The sequence below is a fragment of the Onychostruthus taczanowskii genome, unplaced genomic scaffold (assembly GCF_017590055.1).
Source record: "Onychostruthus taczanowskii isolate IOZ18803 unplaced genomic scaffold, ASM1759005v1 scaffold13, whole genome shotgun sequence".
Classification (NCBI taxonomy): domain Eukaryota; kingdom Metazoa; phylum Chordata; class Aves; order Passeriformes; family Passeridae; genus Onychostruthus; species Onychostruthus taczanowskii.
The window spans coordinates 145,071-157,764 of record NW_024498462.1 but is presented as its reverse complement, the minus strand read 5'-3'; the positions used below and the strand labels follow the sequence as shown (position 1 = coordinate 157,764).

General features: G+C 58.3%; 1 protein-coding gene across 2 annotated transcripts; it reads left to right on the top strand.

Annotated features, from left to right (window-relative positions):
* Positions 1-3,865: 3,865 nt before the first annotated feature.
* PLP1 (proteolipid protein 1) lies at positions 3,866-10,919 on the top strand. 2 transcript variants are annotated; one of them, XM_041396552.1, is made up of 7 exons: positions 3,866-3,996; positions 6,213-6,399; positions 6,851-7,007; positions 7,917-8,085; positions 8,298-8,371; positions 8,479-8,544; positions 8,931-10,919. In XM_041396552.1, the coding sequence occupies exons 1-7, from the start codon at positions 3,993-3,995 to the stop codon at positions 9,000-9,002; spliced, it is 729 nt and encodes a 242-aa protein (XP_041252486.1). In that variant the 5' UTR covers positions 3,866-3,992; the 3' UTR covers positions 9,003-10,919. The 2 variants fall into 2 exon arrangements, with proteins under 2 accessions (XP_041252486.1, XP_041252485.1); XM_041396551.1 differs by having other exon boundaries at positions 6,851-7,112.
* The last annotated feature ends 1,775 nt before the right edge of the window (positions 10,920-12,694 follow it).

Here is a 12,694-nt window from a genome sequence, read left to right as displayed (position 1 = left end):
CAGATGGGCAGATGCTGCTGCAGCCAGCACAGCCTGCCCACGGGCACTGCCTCCTCTCGGAGGAGCCACCTTGATATAAGGATCTCCTGGAGCCGGCTCTCAGGAGCTCTTGGAGATCTGTATCACACCTGAGATCGCTCAGCCGCCTCAGGTGGCGTAAAATCAGCAGGATGGCTCCTGTGGCAGTGCTGGAAACACAAAAGTTTTAATAAAAGGCAAAATAACAAAGCTCTTTACAGAGAAAAACCGAGCCTCTTGCCCGTGGTAAAACACCTCACAAAAGCGATCACTTCCTTTGCTCTCTTCTTTTTCTACTGAATTGCCCAGGCGGGACTTTTTGGCTCCTGTCCAATTGGCTATCCTTAAGTTTGAGATGAAGTCCTATAAAGTGTATTTTTACCTAATTGGAGAGAGAAACTTCTAGGCTTTTTTTTCCTTTGCAAGGAGACAAAAGATAATTTTGTCACTCAGTCAACAAGGAGCCTATTCCTACACCCGCGGGGAAATCAGAGGGTTTGCAGGGCAGGAAAATCCCCCTGCTCGGGTGGGCGAGGCGGGGCAGGCAGCTGCGTCAAGAACAGAGTTAAAATCAGCAGCAGATGACGAGAAATTCATCCTGACCGGGGAAGCGAGTGGCTAAAAATAGCAGCAAGGTTCTGAGCTGTGACAAGATGGGCTGGGATTTCTCCTGCCGGCAGATGTAAAATGGATCAGGGTCTGCACAATGGATCAGGGTCTGCCCAATGGATCAGGATCTGCCCAATGGATCAGGGTCTGCACAATGGATCAGGGTCTGCACAATGGATCAGGGTCTGCACAATGGATCAGGGCGCGGCACTGCCGCCGCTGGTGCCTCTTGGGGGTACCCAGGGCTGTGCCTGCCTTTGGGGGGCACAGTGGAGGGGCTGGCTGGCTTTTGCAGGGTCAGCACACGCTGATTTTGGCATCTTTGAAAGCCCAGCCCCGTGCCCAGGGGAGTGCAGAAAATGAGGAGCGCAGGGAGTGCAGCCCCTGTGGGGCTGTAAGCAAAGAAATCAATTAGCAGGGAATACAAATCCTCCCAGAAACTGCAGGTAAGCCCCTTCTGGCAGCTGGCCTCCTGCCTCAGCCCAGGGAGGGCTGCCGGCCTGCCCAGCCCGTGCTGGGAGAGGGAGGACAAGCAGGAGGCTGTGCTGTGCCACCAGGGTGATGGGACAGGTGACAGTGTGTGCTGGTTGTGGCTGCACAGGCAGGGACAGGGAGGGTGCTCTGGTCCCCTGCCCCACATGCTCCTGCTTGCTCTTCCATCTCACTGCTCGGCCCTAAGGTAGTGGAGGGGCATGAGCCAGGGGTGCCTGTGTGCCTGTCCCTTTGCCATTGATGTCCCCTGCTTGTCCCCAGGGCCCAGGGGGAGTCTGGAGTCTGACTCTGAGCTGCAGCTGTTGAGAGAAAAACCCACCAAGATTCCAGGGAGTCCTTTCCACGTGGGGAGCGTGTTTAGGATGTGTGTGTGCCCATCCAAACCCTTCACTTTGGTGCAGCCCTTTGCAGCATCTCAGGACAGACTGGGGGTGCTGGGGAAGCAAAACCCCCTCCAAGCCCTGCCCTGTCAGCCCCCAGCACACCTCGAAGGGGCAGCGTGGCAGTGCCAGGCTCTGTTAGTGAGGGCTCCTGACTAAACTCTTCATTTCCCGGGGGGTGGGGCCGGTTTTGGATGTAATTGGTCACTGCCCAAGGGTCAGAACAAATTGCAAGGTGATCCATATTGATTTATAAGCATGTTTATTTTTACCAGCCTGGCGTGTTCCCCACCTGGGAAGCAGCAGTGCTTTCTCTGGCAGGGACGAGCCAGCAGGAGAGCTTTGATGTGGGCTGGCAGGCTCCCTGCAGCTCCCCTGGGGGCTCATCCAGGAGGGGCTGAGCTGCAGGATTGCTCTGAGCATGCAGAAATGCACGGTTGGCTTTGCAGCAGAGGCTCTCCCAAGCTCTCCAGCTGAAGTGCAAAGGGAGAGGGATGCAGGAAGGACTTTCCATCACCCCCGTGGCCACAGGTGCCCCCGGGCTCTGCCCTGCAGCGCAGGCACGGGCAGTGCTTGGGCTGGGCTGTGGGAGCCCACCCAGCTGCTTGGGGCAGGGTACCCTCCATGCTGCCACGGGAAAGGCAACTCCAAACACTTTCCTGCACATTTTCTTCTCCTGCAAGCCTTAGAAGTCCAAGGAGGGGGATTTTTCCCTTTTCCCTGTCCTGCAGTCCTGCTCTGGAGCATCCATGGGGCACTGCAAGGAGGTGGTGGGCTGGTCCCCACTGCCACTAATGACAGGGCCAAGGGGTTTCCATTCCACCTTTTGTCATCCACCTGCTGACTAAAAGCACCCAATAACCAAGAATTTTAAGCCACTTTCTGCAGGAATCAGGAATCACAGTTCCTCTTAGCTGCTCACCTTGCGCCCAGATGTAAAATTCCCACTTCCCTCCAGAGTGTTCAGAAATGGCAGAGCCAGCAAGCCTGGGATTTCTGTGGAAACAAGAAGAGGGGCTGGTATGTTTTTGCCCCGTGTAATATTTTTTTCTTTTCCTGTCATGTTGCATTTTATATGTTTTATTTATGGGGGAGTTTTTATGTAACATTTTTTTTCCTCCTGGTGGCGGGGGGTCCCTCTGGGCTTCCCTGGGATGCAGGCAGGGCTCTGCTGGTTTCCAGTGGCTGGAGGGGTTCTGCTGATTTCCAAAGGGGTGCTGCAAGTCTGTCAGCTTCCCGTGGCCATTTCAAGGCCATCATGGCCAGGTGACATCGCTGCCAGGCCACCTGGGTGCCACCTTGGGAGCTAAGGGATGTGCCACAGTGGTGGCAGAGGCTCCCCCTGCTCTGTTGTCCCCTCCCATTCCACATCTGGCTGGGGACACCAGGCAGCCCCTCTGCCATCCTGCCTAGCAGAGGGAAACTGAGGCAGGGAGGGGTGCTGTGGGGCCAGGAGCTGTGCCCTGCTGGTGTGAGGTGCAGCTGGCCACCACAACACCCTGGCACAGATGCCCAAGTGGTGTTTGCCCCCAGCCCACCCGTGGGCAAGCCGAGGTTTTTGGGGAAGGGGTGGGACCCCACCCTGGTCCTAGCCTGCCACAGCCCAGCAGTGTCCCCGAGCCCAGGGACAGCCAGGCCCTGCCACCTCGCTGCCTGGCACACAGTGGGGCATTGAGGGACACAGCAGGGCTTTGTCCCCCTGTGCCTGCCGGGAAGGGGCCGGTTGCCCTCTGCAGGCTCCCTTGGCCCTGTGCTGCCTCCACAGCTGCAGGGCACCAGGGGCACCCATGGCAACCGTGGCACCCACGGGACAAGGGCCACCCAAGGGAGCAGGCTGCACCTGCCACAGCCCTGAGGCCATGGGGACCCACGAGTGTCCCCACCAGAATGCCACTGCCCCATGGGTGTCACAGGGCTGGGGAAAGTAGATGCAAGATTCCCAGCAAAAGGGGGAAAGCTTCTAGTTTGGAGCCTCCAAAGCTGAAAGAAGGTTCCTGGGATGGGAACCCCTTTTCCCTGCTGCCAGATGCTGGGAATCAGGGAGGTGACAGGGGGACACCACTGCTGTCCCACAGGTCCAGACTCTCACGCTGCCTCAATGGGCAGCTTGGACAAACACAGCCTGGTGGGGCTGGGGGATGTCCCCAGAGCCACCAATGAAGGGGGACAACCCCCTTCCCTGTCCCCAGCCTGCTCTGTCACTTTTGCAAAAGCCTTTCCCCCCAGGAGGCTGAGCGGGGCCGCTGGCAGCGCTGCCCGGGCATCGCCGGGCACCCAGGAGCTGGCAGCCAAGGGGTGCTGGGGGGGCCGGGCAGGGCGGGCCCGCTCCTTTAAGGGGGGTGGCTGTCACTCAGAGAGCCCTTTTCTTTGCTGGAGAGCGGGACAGGCACCCAGAGGGGGAAATCCAGCGCGTGGGACCGCCTGGCAGGGAGGCTCGGCGCGCAGCACCGAAGCAGCAGAGCGGCACCGCGGGACGTGACCAAGTCCAGCACCATGGGTGAGTATGAGGTGAGGGTGGGGGCCACCTGGAGAGCTGCTGCTGGTGTCTCTGGGGACCTTATCCAGAACAGAGCCCACTGAAAGTTTCCTCCGGCACTGGTGAGGTCCTGGTGACCCCACTGTGCCCGTGCTGGCTGTGGGAGCTGCCGAGGGAGGATGCCTTGGCACAGCAGGGGTGATGTTTTCTTTCCAAGGCAGTTTTCTGTCCTTGTGCACTCATGTGCCGTCTGTGAGGGCAGCTGCCATCCCCACAGCCTGTCCCACCCCAGCCCTCACCCCATGGGCTGGAGAGATGAGAGCTCCAGCCTGGGGCTGGCAGGAGCTGCGAGGTCCAGTCAGGGCACTGAGCCCGTCACAGCTCGTGCCACTTGTGTGCCAGCAGCCTTGGGAAAACAGAGGCACACCTGGTGCCTCAGTTTCCCTACTGATACAGCAGAGCTAATACTCACCAGTGTACCCCTGGGGTTTTAGGGCTGCTCTGTTCCCAGGGGTGCCTTGTTCTGCTGGCTCCCTACCTCCTCCTCCTGTCTGCAGCACGTTGTTTGGTGCTGGCAGCAGCGGAGCCTGGGTACAAGGCTCAGGATTGTGTGGCACAAGGGCTCTTTCTCCCCTCCTTTCCCCTCCCCAGGCTTCCCCCCTGCAGCTTCCCAAAGCAGGGGCTGTGGCAGGGAGCCTGTTGGGCCCTGTTGCATCCTGCAGTCCCCTGGGAATGGAGCTGTTCACTGCCCCAGCACGGGCACCTCCGTGCCATCTCCCGGCTGGCCAAAAATCAAACCAGAAAAGGCAAGTTTGGCCCAGCGAGGGGCCGGACCCTGTGGGTCCCAGCAAGGTCGGGAGCAGCGCTGGCCAGGATGAACGGGGCCCCCCCTGGATCTGCTGTGTCCAAGGCAAACAAGAGGGAGGGGTCTCAGCACTCCCCTATAGCGCTGCCTTTGTTCCCTGTTTGCTCTTGGCGTGGGGCAGCCACTGGGGTGGCAGTGCCAGGACAATCCCCCATTGTCCTCGGTGCCACTGCGCAACCTTGCTCCCCGTGGGGAGGGGAGAGCTGGCCAGGACCCCACGGCTTTCTTGTCCTCTTGGGGAGGAGAGAAGCACTGTGGGATTTGTGGAGGGAACGTGGGTTTGGTGTGGGTGCCTTTTTGGCATTCAAGGCAGAAATTCTATGCCCAGATGGGATGTGCCCAGGGAGCCACTGTGCTCTGGGCAGTGGGGTGCCAGAGCCCACACCCTGGGGAAGGAGAGCAGCTTCCCCAGGTGCCACACAGCCAGGGCAGCAGCTTGTCCCAGCTTACCTGGAGCCAAATGCTGGTGGGTGCAAACCCACCTGGCTGTCTGCTCCCAAAGCAGGCAGGACACAGCTGGCTGGGCACCTCCAAACCCAGCCCACTGGGAAGCTGAGCCAACACTCCTGCACGGTAGAGCCCTGACGTGCACAAGGAGCAGGTGCCCATGGCCTCACTCCTGAAAAAATCCAGTATTTAGGCACTCCAAGCAGCACACTGCTGTGTGTCCTTGCTTTGCCTGCCCTCACACAGCTCCTGGAGGACTAAACCTATTACACAAGTGTTGTCATTTGTGGAGCTAGCACGGCTCTTTCCTACCAGCACGTCTGCCTGCATAAAGGGGTGGCTGCAGCCCGAGCTGCCTGCGGGGTGCCAGGCAAGGGACGAGTGCCCACAGTGCCACCTGGAAGTCCAGAGTGCTCAGGGTGTGTGCTGGCTCCTGCTGTGCTGCCCCAAGCAGGGCCACCTTGCTGGATCTTCCCTGGGGTTCGATTCTGTGGAGGTGCTGGGTTCCCCTCCATCTTCGATGGCAAAACAGAACTGCAGGCAGCTGTGGTGGCCGCTGTGGTGGCAGTGGGGAGCCCATTAGCAGCTTGTTTGCCAGGTCCCACTGGCATTACGCTATGTCACGCTCCATTTCCATCTGTTTGTCACGGGTCAGCATGGCTGGCTCCTCACAGCCCCTGTGTCCCACGCTGCCACCATCCCTGGGTACCCTTGGGTGGGCTCCTGAGCTGCTGGGAGAGCTCTCAGGGGAGCTGCTGGGTTTGGCTCTCCAGCACTGCAATGGGTTGTTTCTGGGGGTTTCCTTTCACCTGTTTCCCTCCTCCTGGCAGACACCTTTCTCCCACTGTGCTCGTGCTCCTGAGCTGCAGGCTCCAAGCAATCCTTGTCCCAGCAGTCCCTACCAGGTCTCCTCTTTTCTCCACAGGTTTACTCGAGTGCTGTGCCAGATGTCTCATTGGGGCACCCTTTGCTTCCTTGGTTGCCACTGGCCTGTGCTTCTTTGGGGTAGCGCTGTTTTGTGGCTGTGGGCACGAAGCCCTCACAGGCACCGAGCAGCTCATCGAGACCTACTTCTCCAAAAACTACCAGGACTATGAGTTTCTCATCGATGTGTAAGTACCCTTCTGCAGAGCACCCACCTCACACCAGGGCCCCTCACAGCTGTGTCCATGCCAGGCTGAGGTGTCTGGCTGGGCTGGCCAGGGCCAGGCTCTCACTCGGGCACCAGGGAGACCCTGCTGCCTTTGCCCATGGCTGCATGGCAGGGTCCAAGTGGCCACTCGTTTTATTTCACACCAGTTTTTATCTGACCCTTGCTAGGTGTCCTGGGTAGAGCTGGACCTCTGCATGGGGTAGGTATGGAGGAGGTGGGGGTGTCGGTGGCAGCCTTACTCACCACAGCTTTGTCCCAGCTTGCTTTTCCTGTGGCTTCACCCTCAGTTTTGGTCCCCTTGGGGCAGCGTGGGGAGGGGAAGCAGCAGCGGCCAGGCTGCCACACACAGGGCTGAGCTCTGCAGCAGACCCCGGCACCTGAGCAGCCCTGCCCACTCCTGTCCCCCACAGCATCCACGGCTTTCAGTACTTCATCTACGGCACAGCTGCCTTCTTCTTCCTCTATGGAGCCCTGCTGCTGGCCGAAGGCTTCTACACCACCGGTGCCGTCCGGCAAATCTTTGGGGACTACAGGACCACCATCTGCGGCAAGGGCCTCAGCGCAACGGTAACTGGGGGCCCGAAAGGGAGGGGAGCGCGAGGCCCCCAGCGAGCTCACTCGTGGCAGCGGGTGTGTCATTGTTTGGGAAAGTGGCTAGGACATCCTGACAAGGTGATCTTAACCGGGGTTTGGCACCCCTTCGCGCGCCCCAGCGGGTTCACCACGCTCCGTGTGGCCACAGGGCAGGAGACTGCGGCCGTCCGGGTTTTGGGAGATCCCAAAGGGAAGCACAGCCCTGCTGTCCTCCCCCAGGCCTGCCGTGTTTCCTGGGGACCAATGCAGCCCAAATAGCTATGTTTAATTAAACTGCTTCATGTTTAAACATAGGCAGGGAGAATCTGAGCATCCCTGCAGTGCTGGCAGCTCAAAGCTCTGTGGCACCCGGTACCCCTGGGGTCATCCACTCCACTGTGCTTGGGAACCGTGACAAAGTGCTGGCAAAGGCATCCTGTGGCCTGGGGGAGCAGAGGGGCACGGCTGTGGTTCCCTCAGGGGCTGGTTGGGGTGGCACCACGGAGGGAGGGCAGGAGAGCCACGGTGACACGCCAAGGCAGCTTTTGCAGCTGCCCTCCCACAGAGATCAAACCCTGCTTGGCCGTGGCCACGGTCACCCCTCCCCAAAGGTGGCAGCATTCCTGCTGCTGCCAGTCACCCCCATGCACACACAGCCGGGCGTGGATCTGGGAGCGGCGCTGGTGCTGTGAGCCGCAGGAGCCCCCAGCCTGGCTGCTGTCCTGTGCTGCCTGCCTGGGGACACGCTGGCTCTGGCAGGCGGTGCAGAGCTGGGTGCAGGCAGCATCGCACTCCCCACCTGCCCCACGCCCTCCCCTGCCTGGGGAACCTCGCGCTCCCCTGTCCGTGCCCTGGGCCACTTGGTAACCACGGCTGTGCCCGGCTTTGTCCTGCCCCTTGCAGTTTGTGGGCATTACCTACGTCCTGACCATCATCTGGCTCCTGGTGTTCGCCTGCTCCGCGGTGCCTGTCTACATCTATTTTAACACTTGGACCACCTGCCAGTCCATTGGCAACCCCACCAAGACCTCGGCCAGCATTGGCACCCTGTGTGCGGATGCCAGGATGTACGGTGAGTGCCGGGTTCACCACTCAGGAGCCAGGGCTCAGGGCAGAGGAGAGGGGATGGAGGGCAGGGCCCAGGCACATTGGGTGGGATAAAGCAGGGCAGGTGCTGAACAGCCCCAGAATGCTGGGAGGTGTGTGACGGGTGGCTGTAGGAAGCTGAGCAAGGAAGTCAGTTGTCAGCCACACTCCACTCACCTGACTCCCACATCTCCACAGGTGTCCTGCCCTGGAATGCTTTCCCTGGCAAGGTGTGTGGCTCCAACCTGCTCTCCATCTGCAAGACCAGCGAGGTAACTCCTGCCACCTCACGTGTGCTCCCCTCAGTGGGACACCTTGGCTCTGGCCTCCCCAGGCAGCACAGGGGACCCCGTGAGCTCACCCTCCTGTTCCCTTGCAGTTCCAGATGACTTTCCACCTCTTCATCGCAGCCTTCGTGGGGGCAGCTGCCACGCTGGTCTCACTGGTGAGTCAGTGCTCCCCCTGCCCAGCCGTTCTTCTCCGCCTGGCAAAGATGTGGGGGAAAAGGACAGCGAAGGTGGTGGGCATGGATGGGACAGAGCCTGTGCTCGTGTCGTTTTCTGGCACGTAAGTGCAGATGGTGAGTCCAGGCCATAAGGTAGAGGTGGCTGCAGGAGGGGATCTGGAGAGGCTTTAGCAGACGGCCAGGGAGAGGTCCCAATGCACGGAGTGCCCTGCCTTTCCCCGGCGCTCCTCTTGTTTACACCAGCGACACGGCACTGCGGTGTCCCCACGGTGCAGCGGGGCTGCGGGGCTCTGCAGGGCACTGCTCTGTGTGTGGGGGTGTGGGGCTGGGGGCTGCCCCCTCGCTCACTGTCCTCCCACCCACAGGTCACCTTCATCATCGCCACCACCTACAACTTCGCAGTCCTCAGGCTGATGGGCCGAGGCACCAAGTTCTAGCCCACGAGGCGGAGCCCAGCCAGACCAAACGCCCTTCTTTGTCTAACCCCGAGGCTTTAACACTGCAGCCACCTGACACCAGGTCTCCTGCGTTAACTCTGCCTTCGCTGACGACTCCCCTCCTCTTCCTCCCTCGCATCCATTGTGCTGAGCGTGACCAGGAAGGAGAGCCTCCCACCAATGGATGCCTCTTCATGCACTTTTCTCTCGTTGCTCATCCGTAACCGGTTCGCTCTAGAGCCAAGCCCATCAAAACCGGCCAGAGAAGAGGAGGGACTTTCTCCAATGTCCCAGTGTTGCCTAGGGATGAGCAAAGGCCTTGAAGCTCCTGGGAGGAAGAAATCCATGTAGGTTGCTCTATGAGTAGCAAGAGGCTACCTAGAGAGAAAAGGAAGTTGGCCCAGTCCTGGTACCATTGCTAAAGACTCTCCTGGAGCTGTCTGCTGTCACCACCCATGGATGGAGAATAAGAGAAGGATTTTTTTCCCTTAGCAGAGAAAGATGAATTTAACCTAAATCGCCTGCTGCAGCCACGGCAAAGGGAGTTCAGGGCAAGGATCTTCCCATTGTGGAGAAGAGAGTGCTGATCCCAATGCCGATAAAGCCCTAACCCAGCTGCTCCTATTAAAGCCTAAAGGAGTTTGGTGTCTCTGTAGACAAGGAGGACCCTTGGCTTTACCCTCCAGGCAGCAGAGAGGCAGCAAATAGGTTTGACTGAGGAGGGGACACCTCTGCAGCAAGCCCTGGGAGCATAAAGCCAGAGCCATCCCTCCGTAGGCAGGGGATAACCCTCGGGACCGCGTGCCTTGCCTGCCTGCCAGTGCCCTTCACAATGGTGCTCTTCTCTGGGGTGATGTCTGCTTCTCTAACCTCCACTGTGCCAGAGAGCTCGGCTCGCTTCTCCCCCTTTTCAAATGTAACCACCCCTCCTTCTGTCCCTCTCGTCCCCTCACTTTTTCCTGCAAGTCAGGGCAGCTGCCCTGTGCCTGCCAGGGTAGGAGGGACTGGCAGCGTCTTGCTTCCAGGTGAAACCCAACAAGGAATTGAGGAGGGAAGGAAAGGTGGTGGTTTGGGGGTCACAAGGTGCAAACACAGCCCGTCTCTGCAATCCAGATCCTTACTGGTGCCAGTCTTTTCCCATGGAGAGGGATGGGGGGCAAGGGGTTGGGTGGAGACCTCTTCTCCATGACTGTTCTCCAGCTGGAGGAAAGCCCTCTGGCTGGGTAGCATGGATCCAGCCAGACCTGCAGAAGTGCTGTTTCCAGTCCTCCCTGACAACTGGTGATTTGTTTTGCTCTCCCTGCCTCTCTCCTTAGTGCTAATCTTTGTGTTTATTTATTGGATAAACTAATTTCAGTGGCAGACTGAAGCTCCATCTTGCATGGATTTTATTATTTTTTTTTCATGTCTGTATTGTTATATATATTTTTAAGTGCTGGTTTCAGCAGGGGCAAGGATAAGGAGGCAGATCTGCTGAGCAGTGCATTTGAAGGATCCTTGCTGCCAGGAATGCTGAAATAGGTTGGCCAGGCTACCAACGCACATGGGATGGGGAGGGGGGAGATGCCAGCAGGGGTGGCAGGGTGGGGAGAAACCAGTCAAGATCTGGAAATTCACATCAGTGCTATCTCTCTTGGGGGTTTGCTGGGGTTTTTTTTCATATCCATTTAACAAAAAATAACCAGGTCCTCCTTCCCACCTTTGTCCCCAGACCCCACACACGCACACACACAAACACACAAACATACACATGCAAAAAGAGTTAATCAACTGAAAGTGTTTCCTTCATTTCTGATCTAGAATTTCAACCTGTTAACCAGCAATAAAAAGGAGCAAGTTTTTAAAGACTTATCTTACAGGATGTATTTTATAAAAATTAAAGAAAATACATTAAAATTAAGAACATTCTGAACAAGATGTACGTCTGCCTGTCCATTTGTTGTGCTGGCTTTCCCACCTTATGCCCCCACAAGAAAAAAAAGGGGAGGCTCTCCAGGGAAAGGGAGGCTGCAGAAGAGAAGGTCTCAGAGGAGCAGTACTTGTGAAACCCTGTGTGGGCCAGCAGCCCCTGCAGGGTTCTGCCCACTCCAGCCACGAGGTTCATACTCTGACTTCAAAATCATTGTTCCCAGCTGGTGAGGGGGCCCTTAAAACCACTTATTTCTTCTCCAGCCACCCTGAAGAAAGCTGGGGTCTTGCAGCAGCTGCTTGCTTGTGTTTGGTGCTGCTGCTGCCCTTTAACACTCGGCCCACGTGCTGACAGCCTCTGCTATGTCCCCTCATGTAGCACAACAAAACCACAACAAAACTAACAGGACATCTCAAGCCAAGCTGGCTGGCACTAAGGCAGCATGTGTGGGATGAACATGGCCAGAGCCATGCAGGGTGGGCGATTGTCTCGCTTGCAGAGAGCCCTGTGTGGAACAGGATGGTCTTGTTTAGGCACAGGGGCACACTGGATAGTCACAGAGATAGACATGTCCTGTCTGTGGCTCTGTGGTGCCATTTGCTGCAGGACTGTTAACCATGTCCACGGTGCTGGTGTGTGGGAGCACATTGGCAGCTGCCTTTCTGCCCCAGAAAACCTTAGGTGCATTTTTCCACAGCAGCTGCTCAAAAATTATTGATTCAAATGTTGTTTCTCTTGGAAATCTCCCCAGAAGCTGTGCCTAGGGGCCTCCAGGAAGTGAGACCACAGAGGGATGCTCCCAGCCCCACGGGTCTGCCCAAAAATGCAGATTTCAGGCACAGCCACATGCCCAGGAGTGGCAGGGTGGGACCTTCACTAGTCTTCCTAAACAGGACCATAACCCAAATCCCATTCCCCCTCTCTTCCCTGGCTTCAGCCCCCTCCAAACAGGCAGCAAAGCTGCCCATGCAGCCTGGCCAGGGGAGGTTTAGCTCATGCACTGCTGCTGCCCCAGCTCAGTGGCACAGCTCGGCCTTGCCCTGGCTGACAGAAACCCATGGGGCTGCAGCCAGCATCAACGGGGCCCTTTGTTCCCTGCGTTCCCAGATGCCATCACCCTCCTCTCCCCATGCTGAAAGGGTCCTGTGTGTGCACAATCAGCCTCTGGGCAGGAGCGAGCTGGGAACAAAACACCATCTCTTTCCCCTGGCAGAGACTGGTGCCCCCCCGGCCGGGGTGCGGGCTGGGGACAGCAAGTGCGAGGTGCTGTGTGAGAGCAGCCAGCAAGGCCAGGGTGCTGGGCAAGGCCCAGGGCGAAATGTAGCCTCATCAGGTGTGCCTTTGGCCATGCCCTGCTGCCACCCCAGCTGGGGACATTGGAACTGCCCTCAGAGCTCCTTTCCTGGGCACCCAGTACCCTCCAGGAACTGGCTGAGGAAACACAGGGAATAAGCTCTGCCTCATACCAAACCCCATCTCTTTGGTAAAAAAACCAAACCAAACCAAACCACATCTTGGTCCATCAGGAAAGCTCCAAGCAGGGGACACAGTGCAATCACCTGCGGCTAAAATGCGGCAGTACTGTGCTCCCGCAAAGGCCGGACCAGAGAAAGGGACCCTGGAGCAACTGCCATGGGCTGGCTTGCTGGCAAGAAGGCAACTCCCATCCCTCCGTCCTGTGCCCTGCCGCCCCGGGAGACGGCCCTGTGTGCCTTGGGGAGGGGAAAAGGGAGGGGAGGCGATGGCGGCACCCAGGGGGTGTTGGTGATGAGCATGGGGCCCC

Excerpts from the sequence above, each read along its gene's own strand:
- PLP1 (XM_041396551.1), top strand. Across the intron at positions 6,400-6,850 it reads TATGAGTTTCTCATCGATGT|CATCCACGGCTTTCAGTACT; the intron begins GTAAGTACCCTT and ends TGTCCCCCACAG. Across the intron at positions 7,113-7,916 it reads GGCTAGGACATCCTGACAAG|TTTGTGGGCATTACCTACGT; the intron begins GTGATCTTAACC and ends TGCCCCTTGCAG.